The following is a 21,708-nucleotide window of genomic DNA, read 5'->3' as shown; positions in this document are numbered from 1 at the left end:
CTTTCTGGAAAGTGGTCTGTCTGGTTCAGGTGACGTGCATCTCCCCAGAAAAGTAACTCACGCATTGTGGCGACGCAGACTGCAACAACTGAGATTGGCCCGCTTGGTAGCAACGCATTTCCTCCTATGCATTTCTGGTTGCTGCTTCTCCGCCATGTCTGCACACCGATGCGAAATAGATGAACCAAATCATCAAATCTACCTGCTGACATGCGAAAATGTTTGAAATACATTTCCTTGTCCATGTCTCTCGCGAAGAAACTCAAGACAGTGGCATGGAAACCCCACCACCAACCCCACACACCAACGCATACTCGCTACGGCGTAGAGCGACACAAGTGAAAATCAGGGCTATGGTGTAGGCTGCAGCGTAGCCAGTATGCACAAGTATAAATCGACCTTTAGTTTCCTGTGGCTTGGCACTTTAGTTCTCTATCTTGCTAATCTGATGAATCTTTGCTGTTATAACAATTCCAATAAAATTTCAAACGTGTCTCTCTGGTTAGTGAACTTCTAGTTAATAGAATTGCTGGTCCTGTTACCAGTTTATCATATTCCACTTTAAACTATCAACCCCAGTTAATCCCTCCTTTCCTGTCAATCATCGACCTTTCCTATTGTTTTCCCTCTTCACTCCTGCTTCTTCCCTGCACTCTTCCTTTAACTGCATGGGAAAGTTCTTGACAATTCGCAATTCTGATGAAGTTCAAAATACCACATGCAAAATGCTGGAGGAACTCAGCAGGCCAGGCAGCATCTGTGGAAAAGAATGCAGTTGATGTTTTGGGCCAGGACCCTTCAGCAGTGTCCAGCATCTGCAGATTTTTCTCGTGTGTGTGTGTGTGTGTGTGTGTGAAGTTCAGAGTACATTTTATTATCAAAGTGTGTATACTTCATGCAATCTTGAATTCCACCTCCTTACAGGCAGCCACAAAGCAAAGAACCTATTAAAGTAAATGAAGATTGTCAAACACCCAGTGTGCAGAGAAAGGAATAAAACACATTGTGTAAATGATAAAAGCAAGCAAACAGCATTTGGAACTGAAGTTTAAAACACCAGGCATCACTACAGCCAATCCAGAAGTCCACTAGTTACAGGTCAGAGCCTCAATCCAGGAGAGAAACAAGCAAACCCTTCAGAGCTGCGAACCAAACCAGCCCATCTCTCACCTCTAACCCTGACCTCCCCCCCCCCCCCCCCCCCACGACCATTTCAGTCTGGCCTGGCATTAACCTGAAATACTAATCCCAGTTTCTCTCTGAATCCCAGATTCTTTCTGAATCTTTCTGGTTTTGCTTTGAATTTTAAAGCATTCAATGCTTTGGTTTTGTATTCTTCAGTCATAGATGTAAATGTGAAAAATATTGAGTGTGTGACATTTTAAAGTTCATCAGGCTTCCCCAACATCCCCCCCTCCCCCCACCCCATATACTGCAAATGCACAAGAACACATTAGTTCCACTACAGATGGAAGGAGCTAACTAATTTAACTTGGTTGTGAATTAAATTCTGCCATAGACATCATTTTAGGTTTATATACATAGTCTCAGCATCTTTCTTCAGTGGGGGTCAGCTTCTCTTGCCCTTTCTAATGATTGCTGCCATTATAGATTTGGGGGACTAATAATTATTCCGCTTTGAGACCTCATCAAATTAACCCTGTTTGCCATTGGAATAAAAACCTACAGGTGCTGGAAATCTGGGAAAGAGAAAAGCCAAAAATATTCAGCAGGTCAAGCTGCATCAGTGGAAAGAAGAATGATTGAGGTTTGGGGTCAAGGATCCTTTTGATATGGGGTAAAATGAGAAAAACAAATGTCAAGTTGAATAGTGGTCTGCAGACCATCCTTAATCATTCTGGATGTCTGATCCTATCCATCCATCCATCCTGCACCAGGTGGTTTGAGGGCTGTTCACTTCTTATTTGAACAGGTCTAAACTGCCTCGTCCCACACTTTTCCCTTTGCCTAGTGAAACTTTTTCTTGCTTCAAACAATTTTGCACCCACCTACACTCACTTTCTCCATTTGAAAGTGGTCCAAGCTATTCCTGCTCCATTATTGGATAATGGAACCATTCTTGTCTCTGTCCTACTCAGGCCCTTTCTGCCATTTCTTAGTCACAATGATAACTATTGCTGCTGTTTTGTTTGATCATAAAGAGCTCAAAACTTCCATATTATCTCTCATTACCTTTTGCTACCAATTCAGAATCAGATTTATTATCACTAGCATGTGATGTGAAATTTGTTAACTTAACAGCAGCAGTTCAATGCAATACATAATCCAGCAGAGAGAAAATAATAATAAATAAACGAGTAGATCAATTATGAATATTGAATAGATTTTTTTAAAAACATGCGAAAACAGAAATACTATATATTTTTTTAAAAAGTTAAGTCGTGTCCAAAGATTCAATGTCCATTTAGGAATTGGATGGCAGAGGGGAAAAAGCTGTTCCTGAATCTCTGAGTGTGTGCCTTCAGGCTTCTGTACCTCCTACCTGATGAAAGGGGCATGCCCTGGGTGCTGGAGGTCCTTAATAATGGACAGTGCTCTTGCTCTCTATGTACTTTGGGTGTTGTTGATCAAACTGGGATGAGATGAGCCACTAAAAGCATTAGCTGATACTAGATTGGCTGTGGATGCAGCTTCCTCATCTGCGATCATCCTGGATAAGTTTTCCCAAGCCTGTTGCCAGTGTTAGAGGACAGAGCAGTCGGTAAATCAAAATAAGTCCCAGCAAGTCAGTTGGGTATCTGGAACTTATTCTGTAACATGGAGAGGTCATGTCTTCACTATTTGAAAAAGTATATATTTTTGTCTACACAGTCCTTTCAGAACTACCATATATGTTTTTTTCCTCTAGGCACCTTTGGGGCAAACTGTATCAACAGTCCCTCCTCCTAACCCTATCTCCACAGCTTTACAGCCTTTGCTGAGTCCTCCGTATAACATTTATGAGCCAGTACGTCCACACTGGTTCTACTGTAAGATGGTAGAGAGGAAACCAATCTGGATGCCATTCAGCTTTCTGGACACATTGAACTTGGAGGAAATTTATAACTCTGGTACGTAGAGGTTTGAAGTTTTTCTTTCTGTCTTGTCATTCTAAACTCAATTTGAATTTAGAATCATTAATGAGAGTAATTTAAAAACAGTTTCATTTAGGTATCCAGTAAGTAGTAATTTTATGTTTTGTTTTGAAATCCATTTTATATGCCAGTTGTTTGCTTTTTAAATATAATTATTTCAAATAAAATATGGAATACAGAGGTTATTGTGCAGATTTGGGTCAATGGGACTAGACAGTATAAAGGTTCGACATGGACTAGATGGATCGAAGAGCCTTTCACTGTGCTGTCTATTACTCTTGTCAAATACGGATCTATTGACAGACCTTTCCATTCCATTAATTCTCTTTCTTCAGTGAATATTTGAAAAAGTAGTTCTGAATATTTAAATATCTGTGAACATATTGGGTGGAAATTTATTTTGAAGTATGCTATGTTCCACTGAGCCATTTGTTTTTTAAGTGCTGATGGGAGTCAACTTGTTCTTTTGTGACTGAGTGTATTCAAGTACCCCACCTCCACTAAGTTTCCTTCTGTTCAGTGAGATTGGGCTATTTAATTGGATGCCAAATCACTGATGGAATTCTCCTCCCTGTAACTTTTGATGTTCTGACTAATCAAGAACCTATAAACCTCTGCTTTAAGTATTCCCAATGTCAACCTCCAATGGCATCTGTAGCAGTGAATTACCACTTGATAAGGCAGCTTATAACCAACCTTTTATATGCAATTAGGGGTAGCCAATAAATCTCAGCCTTGGCAGTGAAGTCCACATTCTGATAATGATTAACTTTTCATTTTCAGTTTTGGTTTTATTTGTTAACCCTATACAAATTTGAAGTACAGGACAAATACTCAATAATGAACTTTGACGAACAGCCTTTGCTAATATCTTTGTCTAAATTGCATGTGATGTTAAACATTCTTCGTTACTTATTGTTTTTGTTAATTCGTGCCACGAAATCTAAAACAATTTAATTTGGTTTAAACTTGTAGTACAACCAGACCCTGAAAATGTAGTTGTGTCAACGGATGGTGGTCGCTATGATGTCTATCTATACGATCGCTTGCGCTATGCTGTGTACTGGGAAGAGGAGCCAACTGAAGTGAGACGATGCACATGGTTTTACAAGGGGGACTTGGACAGCAGGTTTATACCTTACTCTGAGGAATTCAGTGAAAAATTGGAGGTACCGTATTCAGTTGAATCATCCTCGGTTGTACCATTAAACTTAAGTGTAAAATAAGTGTTTAAAAGTACATAAGACATAGGAGCAGAATTAGGCTATTGGCCCATCGAGTCTGCTCCACTGTTCAATCATGCCTGATATTTTTCCCCCCCTCCTCAGCCCCACTCCCTGACCGTCTCCCCTTAGCCTTTGATGCTGTGACCAATCATGAACCTACTAATCCATTCAACCTGGCCTGTGATGACAAATTCCACAAATTCACCAGAATCAGAATCAGTTTCATTATCACTGGCATGTGATGTGAAATTTGTAACCACAGCAGCAGCAGTTCAATGCGATACATAATATAGAAGAAAAAATATTAATAATAAATAATAAATGTAATTAAATATACTTTATACAGTACACATATATCGAATAGATTAAAAACATGCAAAAAACAGAAATACTATATATATTAAAAAAGTGAGGTAGTGTCCAAGGGTTCAATGTCCATTTAGGAATCGGATGGCAGAGGGGAAGAAGCTGTTCCTGAGTTGCTAAGTGTGCGCCTTCAGGCTTCTGTACCTCCTGCCTGATGGTAACAGTGAGAAAGGGTGTGCCCTGGGTGTTGGACATCCTAAATAATGAATGCTGCCTTTCTGAGACACAGCATCTTGAATATGACCTGGGTACTTTGTAGGCCAGTACCCAAGATGGAGCTGACTAAATTTACAACCCTCTGCAGCTTCTTTCAGTCCTGTGGAGTAGCACCCCCATACCAGACAGTGATGCAGCCTGTCAGAATGCTCTCCACAGAACACCTATAGAAGTTTTTGAGTGTATTTGTTGGCATACAAAATCTCTTCAAAATCCTAATGAAGTATAGTCGCTGTCTTGCCTTCTTTATAACTGCATCGATATATTGGAACCAGGTTAGATCCTTGGAGATCTTGACAGCCAGGAACTTGAAACTGCTCACTGTCTCCATTTCTGAGTATTGATGTTGAGTGCCAGGTTGTTGCTGCGGCACCATTTCACTAGTTGGCATATCTCACTCCCATACACCTCTCATCACCACCTGAGATTCTACCAACAATGGTTGTATCATCAGCAAATTTATAAATGGTATTTGAGCTATGCCTAGCTACACAGTCATGGATATATAGAGAGTAGAGGAGTGGGTTGAGCACACACCCCTGAGATGAGCCAGTGTTGATCCTCAGCGAAGAGATGTTGTCACCAATCCTCACAGACTTGTGGTCTTCCGGTTAGGAAGTCGAAGATCCATTTGCTGAAGGAGGTACAGAGGCCCAGGTTCTGCAACTTCCTAATCAGGCTTGTGGGAGTGATGGTATTAAATGCTGAGCTATAGTCGATGAACAGCATTCTGACATGGGTGTTTGTGTTCTCCAGGTGGTGAAAAGCCGCAGGGAGAGACATTGACATTGAGTCTGCCATCGACCTATTGTGGTGAAAGGCAAACTGTAATGGGTCCAAGTCCTTGCTGAGGCAGGAGTTCAGTCTAGTCATGACCAACCTCTCAAAGCATTTCATCACTGTAGATGTGAGTGCTACTGGGCGATAACACCAACCTCTGGTTAAAGAAATTTCTCTGCATCTCAGTTTTAAATAGACGCCCATTTATCCTGAGGTTGTGCCTTCTTGTCCTAGACTCTCCCACCATGGGAAAGAAACGTCTTTTCTACGTCTACTCTATCTAGGCCTTTCAATATTCAAAAGGTTTCAATGTGATCTCCACCACCCCCCCATCCTTCTAAATTCCAGCGAATACAGACCCAGAGCCAAAAAAGACGTTCCTCATATGATAACCCTTTCTTTCCTGGAATCATCCTTGTGAAACTCCTCTGAACCGTCTCCAATGCCAGCACATCTTTTCTTAGATGAGGAGGCCAAAACTGTTTACAATACTCAAGGTGAGGCCTCATCAGTGCCTTATAAAGCCTCAGCATCACATCCCTGATATTGTATTCTAGACCTCTTGATTTTGCCTTCCTGACCACCGGCTCAACCTGCAAGTTAACCTTTTCGGTGTTCTGCACAAGGACCCCCAAGTCCATTTGCATCTCAAATTTTTGGATTTTCTCCCCGTTTAAAAAAAATAGTCTGCACATTTATTTCTACTGCCAAAGTGCATGACCATGCATTTTCCAACATTTTATTTAATTTGCTACTTTCTTGCCCATTCTCCCAATCTAAGTCCCTCTGCCGTCTACGTGTTTTCGCAATGTCTACCAATCTTCATACCATCTGCAAAGTTTGCAACAAAGCCATCTATTCCATCATTTAAGTTATTGATGTGCAGCATAAAAAGAAGCGGTCCCAACACCAACCCCTGTGGAATACCACTAGTCACTGACAGCCAACCAGAAAAGGATCCTTTTATTTCCACTCGCTGCCTCCTACCAATCAGCCAATGCTCTAACCATGTTAGTAACTTTCCTGTAATACCATGTGCTCTTAACTTGGTAAGCAGCCTCATGTGTGGTGCCTTGTCAAAGGCCTTCTGAGGAGATTACAAGTAATCTCCTCAAAGAATTCCAACAGGCTCATAGGGCAAGATCTTCTCTTAAGGAAATTATATTGACTTTGTCCTATCTATTTCTGTGTCACCATTAATTCCATAACCTCATCCTTAACAATTGACTCCAACATCTTCCCAACCAATGAGGTCAGGCGAACTGGTCTATGATTTCCATTCTGCTGCCTTCCTCCTTTCTTAAAGAGTGGAGTGACAATTGCAATTTTCCAGTCCTCTGGCACTATGCCAGAGTCTAATGATTTTTGAAAGGTTGTTACTAATGCCTCTATAGTCTCTACCGCTAACTCTTTCAGAACCTGAGGGTGCAGTTCATCTGGTCAAAGTGACTTACATACCCATAAGTCTTTCAGCTTTTTGAACACCTTTTCCCTTGTAATAGTAACTGCACGCACTTCTCTTCTCTCACACCCTTCAACATCTGGCACACTGTAGCAGTCTTCCACAGTGAATATCAGTGTAAAATACTCATTTAGTCCATCTGCCATCTCCTTGTTCCCAGTTATTATTTCTCCGGCCTTAGTGACCCTATATCCATTCTCTTCTCTGTTCTATTTTTTTACATACATGAAAAATCTTTTACTATACACTGAGATACTGTTTGCTGTCTTTTCCCTACTAGTTATTCTTTTAGTTACTCTCTGTAGGTTTTTAAATGCTTCCCAATCCTCTATCTTTCTGCTAATCTTTGCTTTGTTGTATGTCCTCTCTTGCTTTCATATTAGCTTTGACTTTCCTTGTCAGTAAGGATTATACTATTTTTGCCCTTTGAGTATTTCTTTGTTTTTTGTATTCATCTATCCTGCACTTTGCTCATATTCCCCAGAAACTCACGCCATTGCTGCTCTGCTGTCATCCCTGCCAGCATTTTCTTCCAATTTACTTTGGCCAATTACTCTCATATCATTGTAATTTCCTCTACTCCACTAAAATACTGCTATGTCAAACTTTACTTTCTTCCTTTCAAATTTCAAGTTGAACTCAATCATATTGTGATCACTGCTTCCTCAGGGTCCCTTTACCTTAAGCACCCTAATCGCCTCTAGTTCATTACATAACACCCAATCCAGTACAGCTGAATCCCCAGTAGGCTCAACAACAAACTGCTCTGAAAAGCCAATGGGCTTTTCAACCAATTCACTCTCTTGAGATCCATTACCAACCTAATAGTCCCAATCTGCCTGCCTGTTGCATTCCCCCATGACTATCATGATGTTGCCCTTTTGACATTCCTTTTCTATTTCCCATTGTAATCTGTGGTCCACATCCCAGCCACTGTTTGGAGACCTGTATATAACTGCCATCAAGGTCCTTTTATCCTTGCAGTTTCTTAACTCAACTCACAAGGATTCAACATCTTCTGATTCAATGTCACATCTTTCTAATGATTTGATGCCATTCCTTACCAGCAGAGCTATGCCACCCACTCTCCCTACCTTCTTTTCCCTCCGATGCAATATGTAACCTGGGAGATTCAGCTCCCAACTACAACCATCCTTCAGCCACAATTCAGTGATAGCCACATCATCATACCCGACTTTCTGTAAAAGTGCAACAAGATCATCCACCTTATTTCTTATACTCTGTGCATTGAGATGTAACACTTTGAGTACTGTGTTTGCTACCCTTTTTGATTCTGCATCCCTAATGCACTGATACTTGCCCTGCTGGTTGGAATTTTGTCCTATCGTCTGCCTGCTCTTCCTGACAGTCTGACTGCACACTATCTTTGCTTTTGTTTTTTAACTACTTGTCCTATCCAGAGTCCCTTCACTCTGGTTCCCACCCCCCCACCAAATTAGTTTAAACCCTCCCTAACAGCTCTACCAAATTGCCTGCAGGAATATTGGTCCCCCTTGGGATCAGGTGCAACCCATCCATTTTGTACAAGTGATGCCTCCCCCAGAAGAAATCCCAATGATCCAAGAACCTGAAGCTTTGCTCCCTGCACCAGTTTCTCAGCCGCACATTTGTCTTCCGGATCATCCTGCTTCTACCCTCACTGGCGCATGGCACAGTTTGCAGTCCAGAAATTACCGCCCTGGAGGTCCTGTTTCTCAGCTTACTGCCTAGCTCTCTTAAATTCTCTCTTCTGGACCACTGCTTTTCCTTCCTATGTCATTGGTACCAATATGTACCAAGATTCCGGCTGCCCTCCCTGACCCTCCAAAATGCTGTGGATGCGATATGAGATATCCCTGACCCTGGCACCTCGGGGGAAGGAGCACATACCATCTGGGTGTCTTGTTCACGTCCACAGAATCTCCTGCCTGTTCTTCTGGCTATTGAGTCTCTTACTGCTCCAAGAGGACGCGCGTGCCTTAATGATCTGTATAGCTGTTCGCTGGAGTCAGTGCCTTGTGCTTTGACTCTTGATAGGGTTATCCATGCCAAACAAGTCAAAGGGTAGAGGCCAGACAAAGAGTAGTCCACCAGTCCTCCTCCAGCTTTAGATTAATCTTAGGGCTAGCAACCCTGACTGGTCAAAAAAGCAATTGTTACAGAAGCAGCAAAGGAGAATCATTCTATACAGACAGAGATGAAGGACCTTTGTTGCTGCCCTAAACGCCAGCGGCGTTATGGGCAGTAAGTGTTTAAAGTGGCATGGAAAATGGTGCTACTGGCCAAGAATTTAACAAACCATTAATACTCAAACAATAGCTGTAGCAATTAGAAGAATAAATTAAATCGGCATGACTTTCTGTTTACATTGATTCTGTTGACTTAAGGTGGAATATTCATGTTTAATGTTGCAACTCATCTTTAATCATGGAGTTAATTCCAAGGGTAATTGTAATTTAAATCAGCTAGTCTCAGGCTGTGCAAATTATGAATCCTGTTAAAGCTTTTACCATTTTTAGCTGGACCAGTGATAGAATATTGTGATCCATAAAGCAATGTGCAAAGACTTCGGATGGTTTATTTCTGCTTAATACTATATTGTGTCTGATAACTCTGCATAAAAGAATAAAAAGCATGCTTTGTATAGCCTTGTTCACAAAGCATATGACAGTACTCTTTGTGCAGACACTTAGGACACAGTGAGCTCTCTCAAATAATGTGGTTATCCATTTAAGAAATAACTGATTTAGGTAATGAAGAAAAAACTTCACTTACCATCTGTACAGGTAATTTTGAAACATGTACATTGAGGTAGAACAAGGGAGAAGCAATGCAGAATGTAAATGTAGTGTTTACTGTTAGAGAGAGTGAAGGTAGATTTTTAAAAAACCATGTAGCCTGCAGAAGAGAAGCTGTCCTTGAGAGGGGAAGCCAGTTTTCATGATGGATTAAGCTGTGTCCACAATTCTTCAACAATTTCTTGTGGTCTTGGGTAGAGCAGTCACTAATCCGAGCTGTGATGCATCCAGATAGATTGCTTTCTATGGTGCTTCTATAGAAATCTATGATGCTGAATTCCCTTTGCCTTCTGAGGGAGGTAGAGGTGCTGCCGGCAAGGGATAAATACTGGCCTAGCTGAAATGTACTGAGGAATAGAACTTGCATTTGGTATGTTGTGTTTGCAGGTCAGGCAAAATATGAAGTAGTTCTAGAACAAAATTCTTTCTATGTATAGTTTGGGAAAACCTGGAAGTTCTCTCTCCAGCACGCGTCATTTCAGCATGTATAGACTTTTTCTTCTTGTCATTATTCCCTAAACAATACAGTATAACAACTATTTACATAGCAATGACTGTATTAGATATTATAAGTAATCTAGAAATGACTTTAAAGTACAGGCGGTCCCTGGGTTATGATTGAGTTCCATTCCTGAGTCCGTCTTTAAGTCGGATTTGAAGTCGGAACGGGTACATCCGGTATTATTTAGCGTCAGTCAAACGTTTTTCTTAGTATATAGTATATATTTTACCCCTCTATGCATATAAAACACTTAAGAAACCTACATACTTCAATAATTAAACCTCTGCAAACACGAGGAAATCTGCAGATGCTGGAAATTCAAACAACACACACAAAATGCTGGTGGAACACAGCAGGCCAGGCAGCATCTATAAGGAGAAGCACTGTCGACGTTTCAGGCCGAGACCCTTCGTCAAGACTAATCTCTGTGTTGCTTAGTAATAATTGTAGCTTTCATTGGGGCAGGGCCTTTCACATTCTCCATTAAAATTGTTCCAATTGTTGACCGACTGTAGCCTAACGCTTTTCCAATGACGGATGACGTTTTACCTCTTTCCGATCGCTTTATTATTTCCACCTTATTTTTCATTGTGATCATGATTATTTTCATGAACAGAAACACTGCAGATTCAGAGCTGTGCCACCAGGTCCTAATGTCCACCGCATGGAGACAGGTTAAATAGAGTCTGGGGTTCCGCTGGGTCCTAAAGACCACTGCACTGATACATGTTAAATAAGGGACTTGAGCATCCGCGTTTTTTGGTATCTGTGAGGGGTCCTGGAACCAATCCCCCGTGGATAAGGAGGGCCGACTGTACTACATTCCAAATGTGATAAGCTCCAGTTTGGCTTCTTTGAGGTTTCTAAGAAAAAAATAACTATAACATTTGGAGTAAGATTAGAAGCAAGCTGTCGTACAGGTTTATGCCTACAGTTTGAGAAGAAATTGGTTTCAAGTCTAGAGCCTTTATTTAACTTAATGTATTAGGTCATTAAAGGGTAGATTTCAATATTGTATTTCTATACAGTGTATGTTATGCATGCTTCTATTGGTATGGATATATTTCATTTTTAAATGGGAATTCATTTCTGCCAAAAACATCCAAATTCTTTTAGCTTCAGATATGTTGCAAAATGATAGAACAGTGGCATGAGGCCTTTTGGTCTATCATGCATGTACTATTTCTCTGAAAAAGCTATAAAGCAGCTCCATTCCTTATAATATATTTTGCTTCTGGCATGCAAATTTTGTGTGCAAATTCATTTCTCTTGAGAGCTACTGAATCTGACTTCACCGCATTTTAATGGCATTGCATTCCACATTGTACCAAATCTATCAGCTGTTTCTCTTCTATCCCACATCAAGTTTCATTAACTCATGATGCTCCTCCTGCATTTGCTCTTTGTTAAGCTATAAATATTGTCATATATTTTCAAATTTTGCCAAAAGCAAAAAATGCACCCATGTTGAGTTGATTTAAGTGCTGATCCAGATTTAAAAGATTAAGGCTTTGAGGTAGAAGGACAAGTGAACTGGTGTTCAGTTCTCTGCTCCATGAGGCTTTCCTCACCTCAGTGCTGAACTGGTTGTGGGACTCTGGACTCGCTTTTGGGGACTCTGCAGTTCATGTTCTTTGTATTATTTGTTTACTGTTTTAATTGTTTGTATAAGCTATTGATAAATGAAGTCTCAAGCATCTTTCCTTCCATAAATATCAAAAATGATGGAAGAATTTCATAGCATTTCCCAGCAAGTTGGAGATTTTGTACAAAATCTCTAAGTCCCAAACTTACTGGCTGAGTTTGGCTACCTGGGTGTGCTGCTCTGCCAGACTAGAGTCTAGTAGTTGGAGAGGAAGTGGACTGGAAGAAGAGCTTGCAGTATATAAAATGGGAAAGCTGTGTTTAGATTTCACACACAGTTATATTTCGGTGTGAATGGGGCTTCCACAGCTCACTTTCTAGCATCCTGTATTGAAGCTGCACATGCACGAATATCAGGTGAGGATCAGTATTGATTTGGCTGTCCTCTACAGGGGATTTTAGTATTAATGACACATTTAAGCAACTGTAAACCAAATCACCACTTGCTGAATTCAACGTTTATTTTCGTCTCACTTATTATTGAACGTTTTCAAGGGTTTTTTTTAAAAAGCCAATGAAATTCTCATAAAGTTCAACTACAAGGTGTATCGTATCATTTGAAAATAAGAAATTACCTTTTATTTCATAATTATCACTTTAAATCATTTTTTATATTTGAAGCTCAGTAAATATTGATATTAAATGCTTAGCTGGGATAAATGAGACATTTTAAGTTTACACCTAAAATATTTTTGAGATCCTGGAGAAAGCTAATTGAGCATTGTGAAATCTTCTAATTTTTCTTTTTCCAGGGAGAATATAAAAAAGCGGTAACTACCAACCAGTGGCACAAGAGACTTGAATTTGCCAGTGGCGAAACCATTGTTATGCATAATCCAAAGGTAAAATCTGTGTGAACAATGAGGCATCATGAGTTTAGAAATTCACCTGTGGTCGTAGTTAGGAACAGCTGCATGTTGTTTAACCTGTAAAATTTAGTTTCACTGTTCCCTCTAAGCCAGGGGTGGGCAAACTTTTTGACTTGAGGGCCACAAAGGGTTCTAAAATTTGACAGGGGGGCCGGACCAGGAGCAGATGGACGGAGTGTTTTGGTAATACACCTCATAAGAGAAAATAAAATATCATGGGATATGTAGAAAACATGTGCTTTAATTTCAATTGAAAATGAACAAATGCATTACAACAAAATATCTGTCTTTGAAGTCCCATGTTATTTAGCTGTTTATTGAAATGACTTTTAAAACACTGAAAATTAAATAAATAAAATACAGCTTTTTTAAATAGTAACAGTTATTATTTTAAAGCACTGAAAATTCTGTTATCCTTCAAGATATTACCATCATCACTCTCCTCCTGACTGTCTTTATTTCAAAAACGGTAGGAGATGCAAGTCTACTTGTCCTGCTCCTTCTTATTCAATTGTCCCCTGTGCCAAAACTCAACAACGACCCGCACAATGACAGAACAGTGAGAGCACGCCAGTATGCGGAGCGCGTTATTTGATCTGGAGCGCATTTTTTATTTTGAGAACGTACGTGTACCTGCGCACTACTCATGTCCATCACTTAACAGAAATGTCATGTAACATGTAAGGCTTATTGAAAAAAAATATTTTCAAATGCATTTTTTACATAACACAAGGAAGAAACTTATTTTTAATTTCAGTGGGAACAGTGTTGTTGGTCTCCCTTTTTAGCCAGCGCAACAAAGTCTGGATTTAGTTTTGTTGTGGCGATTCTCAGGATGGATCTGAGGTGTTGGTCAGTTAACTTGGATCTGTGGCTGGCTTTGTTGATGTTCATGACGCTGAACGCCTGTTCACACAAATAGGTCGAGCCGAACAAAGAGTAAAGCGCAAATGTGGAGTAATACGCTGCACCTCAACAAAGGTCAATGTGTAGCGGTGTGCTACATGCAGCGCTAAAATTACGACACGGAGTCGGTAACTGCAGTCGAAGAATAAAACTTTATTCGAAATCCCCAGCCTCACTTTTAAGCCTCCCTCAACCTGCCCCCCTGCGCACAGGCTCCAAAGCTCTGTGCTCGCAAATCCCCGCAGGCTATCTCCCTTCGCCAGAACGCTGGCTAATTGTGAGCCGGGTCGGATGTGCCAGGAAATGGGTCGCCACAAATGTATATAGAGTGCGTCATCTATTGGGAAAACGCCAGAATTGCGGGGAAAAACGTTAACAAGGTTTATTAATATAATTTCATCAAGTTCTGTGGGCCGGATTAAAAAGCTTAACAGGCCGCATATGGCCCGCGGGCCGTAGTTTGCCCATGCCTGCTCTAAGCTGTCTGGGTGCTGAAATGCTCCCTTGCACATAGCCTTTGTTGTCGCACTACTGAGATTTTCTTTTATATAAAGTTTTATTAAAGGGCTGGACAGTTTTCAGGTTATGTTTTAAAAAAAATGTTTGGTCAACATAGCTGTAAAAAAAGTGCTATATATGTAACGTGTGTGTGTGATATAAATTTTAATTGCCTTTTGTTGGATTTTAAAAGCTTCCCAATTATCCAACTTCTCACTCACTTTTGCTACCTTATATGCCATTTCCTTAGCTTTTATATAGTCCTTAACTTTCTTTGTCCACCATAGTTGCTTACACCTGCCATTTGAGAACTTCTTCCTCTGTGGGACATATCTATCCTGCGCCTTGTGAACTATTCCAGAAACTTCTGCCATCTCTGCCGTCATCCCCACCAATATCCTCCTCCAGTCCACCCGGTCAAGCTCCTCTCTCATGCCTTTGTAACTCCTTTTATTCCATTGTGATACTGATATGTGTGAGTTAAGCTTCTCTCTCTCAAATTACAATATGAGTACAATCATATTATGATTACTGCCTCCTAAGGGTTCCTTTATGTTAAAGTACCTAATAAGATCTGGGTTATTGCACAACACCCAATTGAAGATGGCCTTTCTCCGAATAGGCTCAAGCACAAGCTGCTCTAAAAAGCCATCTCATAAGCATTCAACAAGTTCCCTCTCTTGCAATCTGATACCAACCTGATTTTCCCAATCCCCTTGCATATGAAGTCCCCTGTTACAATTGTGTTCTTACCCTTGTTACAAACCTTTTCCAGCTCCCTTTGCAGTCTCAACCCCACATCTTGGCTACAATTTGGAGGCCCATATATGATTACCATAATGCTATTTTTAACCCTTGCAATTTCTTAACTCCACCCACAAAGTTTCAACAGTCTCTGACCCTATGTCACCTCTTTCTAGAGATGTAATTTATCTCTTACCAACAGGAATTCTTGGAATTCTATTGCATGTCATGTGTTCACTTGCGTCATGACTTTCAGGCATGCAAGAGAATTTCTAGAAAGAAGCATGGTTTTCTGCAAACAACTCTAAACAAACACATAGACCTCGATCCTATTTATGAGCAGATGCGGGCAAAATTCCAAACCACCACACAACTTATCAGCGATGAGATTTCTTCTGCACATCACAGTTGAGTTTCTGAAATGGCTTCCAGACAGCTGATTGAAAAGCATATAAAAGCCGAGCATCCAGAGGACACACCTCAATCAACAGCGCACTGTCTCTTCGTGATGATGAATTATTTGCAAATAAATTGGCAAGATTAGAAAACAGCTCAACCCAACCATGATATATTCTGGCTAGAGGAAAGTAAGGGTACATAACTTTTCTATGCCTCATTGTTTAGTGGTTCCTGTTTAAAATTATTTGCTACCCTTTCATAAGCATTTGTCACGGAGAATCAGGTGGTGAATAAATAAACCGGAGCTAGTAAAAACATTTGGTAGGACATGAAAGTGGATGGATGCTTTTCTGTATGTTAACATAGAATAGCTCATGTAACATAATGGGACTTGATCAAATCCATCAGCAACAATCCCATAAACTACTTTTAGGAGATGGGGGAAAATTGAGTCAGAGCTTTGAGACGAACAAGATTTCTGTTTGAGTTTTCATTTCTTTATGTTGATTATTATGACTTCCACTCTCAAAAATAATTATACAGCAGTCATGATTACTTTCAGGTCATAGTTCAGTTCCATGCTTCCTCACTGCCAGATGAATGGGGAACTACACAAGATGGACAGACTCGGCCTAGAGTGGTCAAGCGTGGGATAGATGATGACCACGATGAGATTCCTGAAGGTATGAAACCAATCACAGCTCTGTGCTTTATGTGCCAGGGAATGATCTGATTGAAATGACTCAGTCAGTAATATCAAGCTTGTTAAGTTAAAGAAAACCTGAATGCATTGCACTTTAAAAATAATAATTGTTTCAGTAATTTGCATATTACAAGTTCATTGTCATTTAACTGTACACATGTATACTGCCAAATGAGACAACATTCTTCCAGACCAAGGTACACAACACAGTACATATTAATCACACACACAACACAAGATGTAATATTACCACAAATAAATTAACAAATAATAAAGTACATTTACAAGTCAGAAACCTTGCAATCCCCTACCAAACAGTGATTCAGATAGTAAGGAGACTCTTGATGGTGTTTCTGTAAAATATTGATTAAAATTGGTTAAAATTAAATGCCTAATTCATAAAATAATAATTTGTCATTATTACCATATTACTATTATTTACCGTTTCATTTTCCGCAGATATTGCTGATTCTTCTCAAAATTGCCTATTTTTAAATAAAATGTGGAAATTTGAATTGCAGAATGGAATTATGTAAATATATATTCAAGAGCTATAGCATTTATATTAAATGCTTTAAGAAATTTCTCATCAATGTAATAAGGTGCTAAGTATGTGCAAGTTGTTTTCGTATCTCCATAGTTAGATCTAGTTAAGTGGTGGGTGTTAAATTTTTGTTGTTTCATTGAGGAAGAAATGATTCTCTATGAATTAAACATTAGCAATTATTTCTCAGGAACAACAGTTATACTTCTAGCATTTCAGGCACTTTTGTTTAGCAATTTACTATTATTTACATAGGAGAATTGCCACAAGTTAACCATCTGGTATTCATTGCACATGGTATTGGACCTGTCTGTGACTTGCGTTTCAGAAGTATCATTGAATGCGGTAGGCCTATTTTTAACGCTTTTTGCAAATGTTATCCTTCATACCTTTTTAATTATTTGAAGCAAACCTACATTTAAATAAGTAACAAGTTTCAAATGATCATTCCAATCTCAGATTTATCCTAGTAAAAGAAATGTTTACCAAATGATGATGGCTTAGTTTGAATACAGAAGTATATTTGTATTAGGTATGAATACATAAAGTTGCAGTATCTAGATGGAGTGAAGGACATAAAAACCAATTTGAAATGTTGCATTCTATTTCTCACTAGTCACTTTTCTTTTATATAAGGCCAATCCTAATTGCCCTTGAACCGTTGCAAAGCATGTGGTAAAATATTTGGGTGGAGGATTTCAAGATTTGTACCCTGTAACAGTGGGCATGTGTTGACAAGTCAGCAATCTGTGTGACTTGAAAGGGAATTTGGAGGTGGTGATGTTATTATGGTAATTCTGTCCTTGGAGGAAAAGACCTTGGATTGGGGAGGTGCTGTCACTGTCCAGGTAATTGAATAGATGTCTTTTAATTGATGTACTTTATAACTAGGATGCAATGGTGGTGAATGGAGTGAATGCTTGTGTTGGGGGGAAAAGAATCAATCAAATAGACTGTTGAAATATTGTTTGAGCTCCATTTATCCAGGGAAATGGAACTGGTTTGATCGCACATTTTGTTTTGTAGAAAATGCCTGAAAGGTCTTAAAAGTGTTGGGAATTAATCACTGCAGGATACCCAGCTTCTCATTTCCTCTGATTGTTATGGTACTTACGGTGCTGGTTAATCTCAGTTTTTGAAAATTGGTGACTCCCAGAATGTTAATGGTTTTGTACCTGATAATACTGTCTAGAGCAGATAACTAAACTCACTTGTTGCTGACGATCATTGCCAGCACTTTTTTGGCACTGTATTAGTGTCCACTTGCCACTTTATACCCAAGGGTTATCTCAATCTAGTTGATTATAAGATATTCCATAATTCTATATGCTTAATAGATTTTATGTATAGGAAAATAGGAGGGCAAAGAGGTGGTAGATGCAAATCAGAGTCGGGAAATGTATGGTCATGCACTTTGGTAGAAGGAGCAAAAGCATAGACTAATTTTCTAAACGGGAGAAATTCAAAAATCCAAGGTGCAAGTGGATTTGAGAGTCCTTGTGCAGGATTCCCTAAAAATTCAGTTGCAGGACGAATCGGTGCTGAGGAAGGTGAATACAATGTTAGCATTCATTTCAAGTGGACTAGAATATAAAAGTAAGGATGTAATGCTGAGCTACAAGGCACTGGTGAGGCCTCACTTGGAGTATTGTGAGCAGTATTGGGTTCCTTATTTAAGAAAGGATGTGCTGACGTTGAAGAGGGCTCAGAGGAGGTTTATGAGAATGATTCCCAGAATGAAAGGGTTATCACATGAGCAGCATATGAAGGCTTTGGGCCTGTACTCACTGGAATTTAGAAGAATGAAGGGGGATCTCATTGAAACATATTAAATGTTGAAAGGCCTAGATTAGTGGTCACCAACCTGTCGATCGCGATCGACTGGTCGATCTTTGAGACTTTCCCAGAAGATCCCAAAAAAAAAGAAAAATAAATACACAAATACTGTTGAGAGATTGTTTCCGGGTTGCGGGGTTTTAGTTCCGTTCTTTCTGCCCAGTGCGCATGTGTGTAGCACCCCCACCACGCACTACACAGTGTACTTCAGTGGTCCCCAACCACTGGGCCAAGAGGAAACGATATGATTTGGCGATATAAAACGATATCAGCTGCACCTGTCCTCATTCCCTGTCATGCCCACTGTTGAACTTGAATGCACGCGAGGTCATCAATCGCCTAAACGTCGTGATACCCTCACGCCAGCGATCACTGGTTGGCCTTCGATATTTCTTTTGGTGGGGGAATCTAGGGCCAGAGGACACAAAATAGAGAGATGTCCATTAACAACAAAAATGATGAGGAGGATGATGATGAATCTGTGGAATTTGTTGCCACATGAAGCTGTGGAGGCCAGGTCACTGCATGCATTTAAAATGGAGGTTGATCGGTTCTGGATTAGTGTGTGAAAGGTCATGGGGAGAAGGCAGGAGAAAGGGAATGACAATGATGTGGATCTGTCATGATGAAGTGGTGGATCAGACTCTGGGCCAAGTGGCCGAATTCTACTCCTATGTCTTATGGGTATTATGGAGATGAAAATATAACAGGAAAGTGGAGTTGGTGTAATATGCCCTATTCAGTGGCAGCATGGTCTATTGTTCTTCCTGACTTTGATGCAAACTCAACCAAAATGTATGGCAAAAGTCAAGGTGAGCTGATACTTAGATTTTTTTAAATTAAACAAGGGACTCTTAGACAAAACAAATTTGACACCTGTTCTTTAGTTACTCTTATTATTTCCAAAGACCTGTAGAGCTTGAAGAGAACTCCTGGAATATACAGAATGTCTCAATCAATGTACAAAGAAGACTCTACTAAGTCATTAGTTCTTTTTTTATGCACTATTAGTTGGTTTTCACCTTGTTTATTAATTACTTAATTATCAAGTAATTGGTTCCTTCATGTAAAGAGTAGTGACAGTCAGCTTTTTGACATGCTCTACTTGGAATAAAATCAAATCTAGTACAAAATATTTCTTGAGATACATAATGTAATTCATAATTTAAAAAACCTTTTGAGCTGGATAATATGAATTGCTATTGAATATGAATCTGTAAGGTAATGGGTGCTTACAGCACAGAAGGTTCTTTGGCTGTCTATTAAAATCATTTGCTGTATTCATTACATAAGAATATTACCCAGAACTCAAACCTATGACAGTAATTTTCTGCAACAATGCAGTGAGATTGAACATTTATTTTCCATGAATAGCAGTGTAATCCATATATTGAGTAATCTTTCTCATAGAAACATTTTTTAACCTGCTTGCTAGCTTTAGTATCACTTTTTGTTTCGTTTTTAAGTTTTTTTTTACCTTTTAGACCTTCTAGACATAAACATTATCTATTTAATCAGGCTTTTAGCATTTATGTGTATTATTGTTTGACCAGTTGGTGGCACTGTAAGAAAGGTAGTAACACCATAATTTCAGATCTGAAAGTGTGTTAACTATTACTGTGAGCAATTAGAACATTTTGAATAGGAAAAGATTATATGTTTTAAAAAAACACAAAATTACCTGATAACCTGTTTGCTGGTTCCCAAAATAACATTTTTCAGAATCAGCAGCAGGTTTGTTATCAACCACACATGACATGTAATTTGTTAACATAGCGGCAGCAGTTCACTGCAATACATAAAATAAAAGAGAGAGAGAGAAAATAAAATGAACAAATGAATAAATCAATTACCATATACATATATTGAATCGATTAAAAACATGCAAAAACGGAAATAGTGAGGTAGTTTACAAGGGTTCAATGTCTATTCAGGGATTGGATGGCAGAGGGGAAGAACTGTTCCTGAATCGCTGAACGTGTGCCTTCAGGCTTCTGTATCTCCTACCTGATGGTAGCAGTGAGAAAAGGGCATTCCCTGGGTGCTGGAGGTCCTTAATGGACGCTGCCTTTCTGAGACACTCCCTGAAGATGTCCTGGGTACTTTGTAGGCTGGTACCCAAGATGGAGTTGACTAGATTTACAACCCTCTGCAGCTTCTTTTGGTCCTGTACAGTATTGTCAGGTAGATTTAGTACTTTTGGCTTTGAGTTAAATGTATCCGAGCTCTCACCAAGACAAACAAAGGTGGTGATTCAGTGCAGTATTGTGAAGGTTTTCTGTTGTCAAAGATTCAAAATGGAAGTCCCATCTGATCACTCAAATTGTTTTCAAAGAACACAGTTTGGGTGACATGGTAGCACAGTGGTTAGTGTGTTTTTATTACAGCTCGGGGTGTGGGAATTCATTCCCAGCACGTCTGTACGACCCCCCTCTCCCCACCGTGGAGTCCATGGGTTTTCCCATGGGTGTTTGGGTTTTCTCCTCACAAGTGCAAAGATGTACTGGGTAGGTTAATTGGTCATTGTAAATTATCCCACCATCAGTTTAGGGTTAAACTGCAGTTTCCAGGAGTTGCTGGGTGGTGCAGCTTGAAGGGCCGGAAGGACCTATTCTAAGCTGTATCTAAACAGATTTTAAAAAAAGCCAAAGTGTTCCAGTGTTCTGGTTGTTATGTCTATCCATATGATATTGCATCCCAATGCACACAGCTGTACAGTCAACCACAGTAACAGCAGTTTGCAAACTAATCCATTGATCATGAAATGCTTTAGGGAGTTCTGGATGTGGAGGAATGTAATACACAATATAAATCATTCGTAATTTTTAATTTTAGGGTTTATATTGAGCACTTAAATTTATGTGAGTTCTAAATATATTTGGAATATTATTTTGGAATATAAAATAAAGTATTCACATTTTATGTTGACATTATACTTCTGCTTATAATGTACTTGGCAATGATATCCCCTGGAGTATTTGAGGATTTTTGCTTTATTTCTAATGCAAACATTCCCAACCTGGGGTCCACCAACCTCTAAGGGACAATGGCATAAAACAGGTTGGGAACCCCAGCTCAAGAATTTTAATTTTAATAATTGAGTAAATAATCCAATAATTC

At 39.6% G+C, this 21,708-nt stretch overlaps 1 protein-coding gene across 2 annotated transcripts in view; it reads left to right on the top strand.

Moving 5' to 3' along the window:
* The window catches only part of sec23ip (SEC23 interacting protein), a 142,216-nt gene that overhangs the window by 21,664 nt on the left and 98,844 nt on the right, over positions 1 to 21,708 (top strand). For both annotated transcript variants that reach the window (XM_059947815.1, XM_059947814.1), the window contains exons 3-7: positions 2,870 to 3,071; positions 4,071 to 4,264; positions 12,842 to 12,931; positions 16,068 to 16,188; positions 17,008 to 17,097. In XM_059947815.1, coding sequence (XP_059803798.1) covers positions 2,870 to 3,071; positions 4,071 to 4,264; positions 12,842 to 12,931; positions 16,068 to 16,188; positions 17,008 to 17,097 — 697 coding nt within the window. The remainder of the gene's footprint in view (positions 1 to 2,869; positions 3,072 to 4,070; positions 4,265 to 12,841; positions 12,932 to 16,067; positions 16,189 to 17,007; positions 17,098 to 21,708) is intronic.

Source organism: Hypanus sabinus, chromosome 22, assembly GCF_030144855.1.
Source record: "Hypanus sabinus isolate sHypSab1 chromosome 22, sHypSab1.hap1, whole genome shotgun sequence".
In the NCBI taxonomy this organism is placed as follows: Eukaryota; Metazoa; Chordata; class Chondrichthyes; order Myliobatiformes; family Dasyatidae; genus Hypanus; species Hypanus sabinus.
Note: the sequence above shows the minus strand (reverse complement) of the source record. Positions and strands in the feature narration are given on the sequence as shown.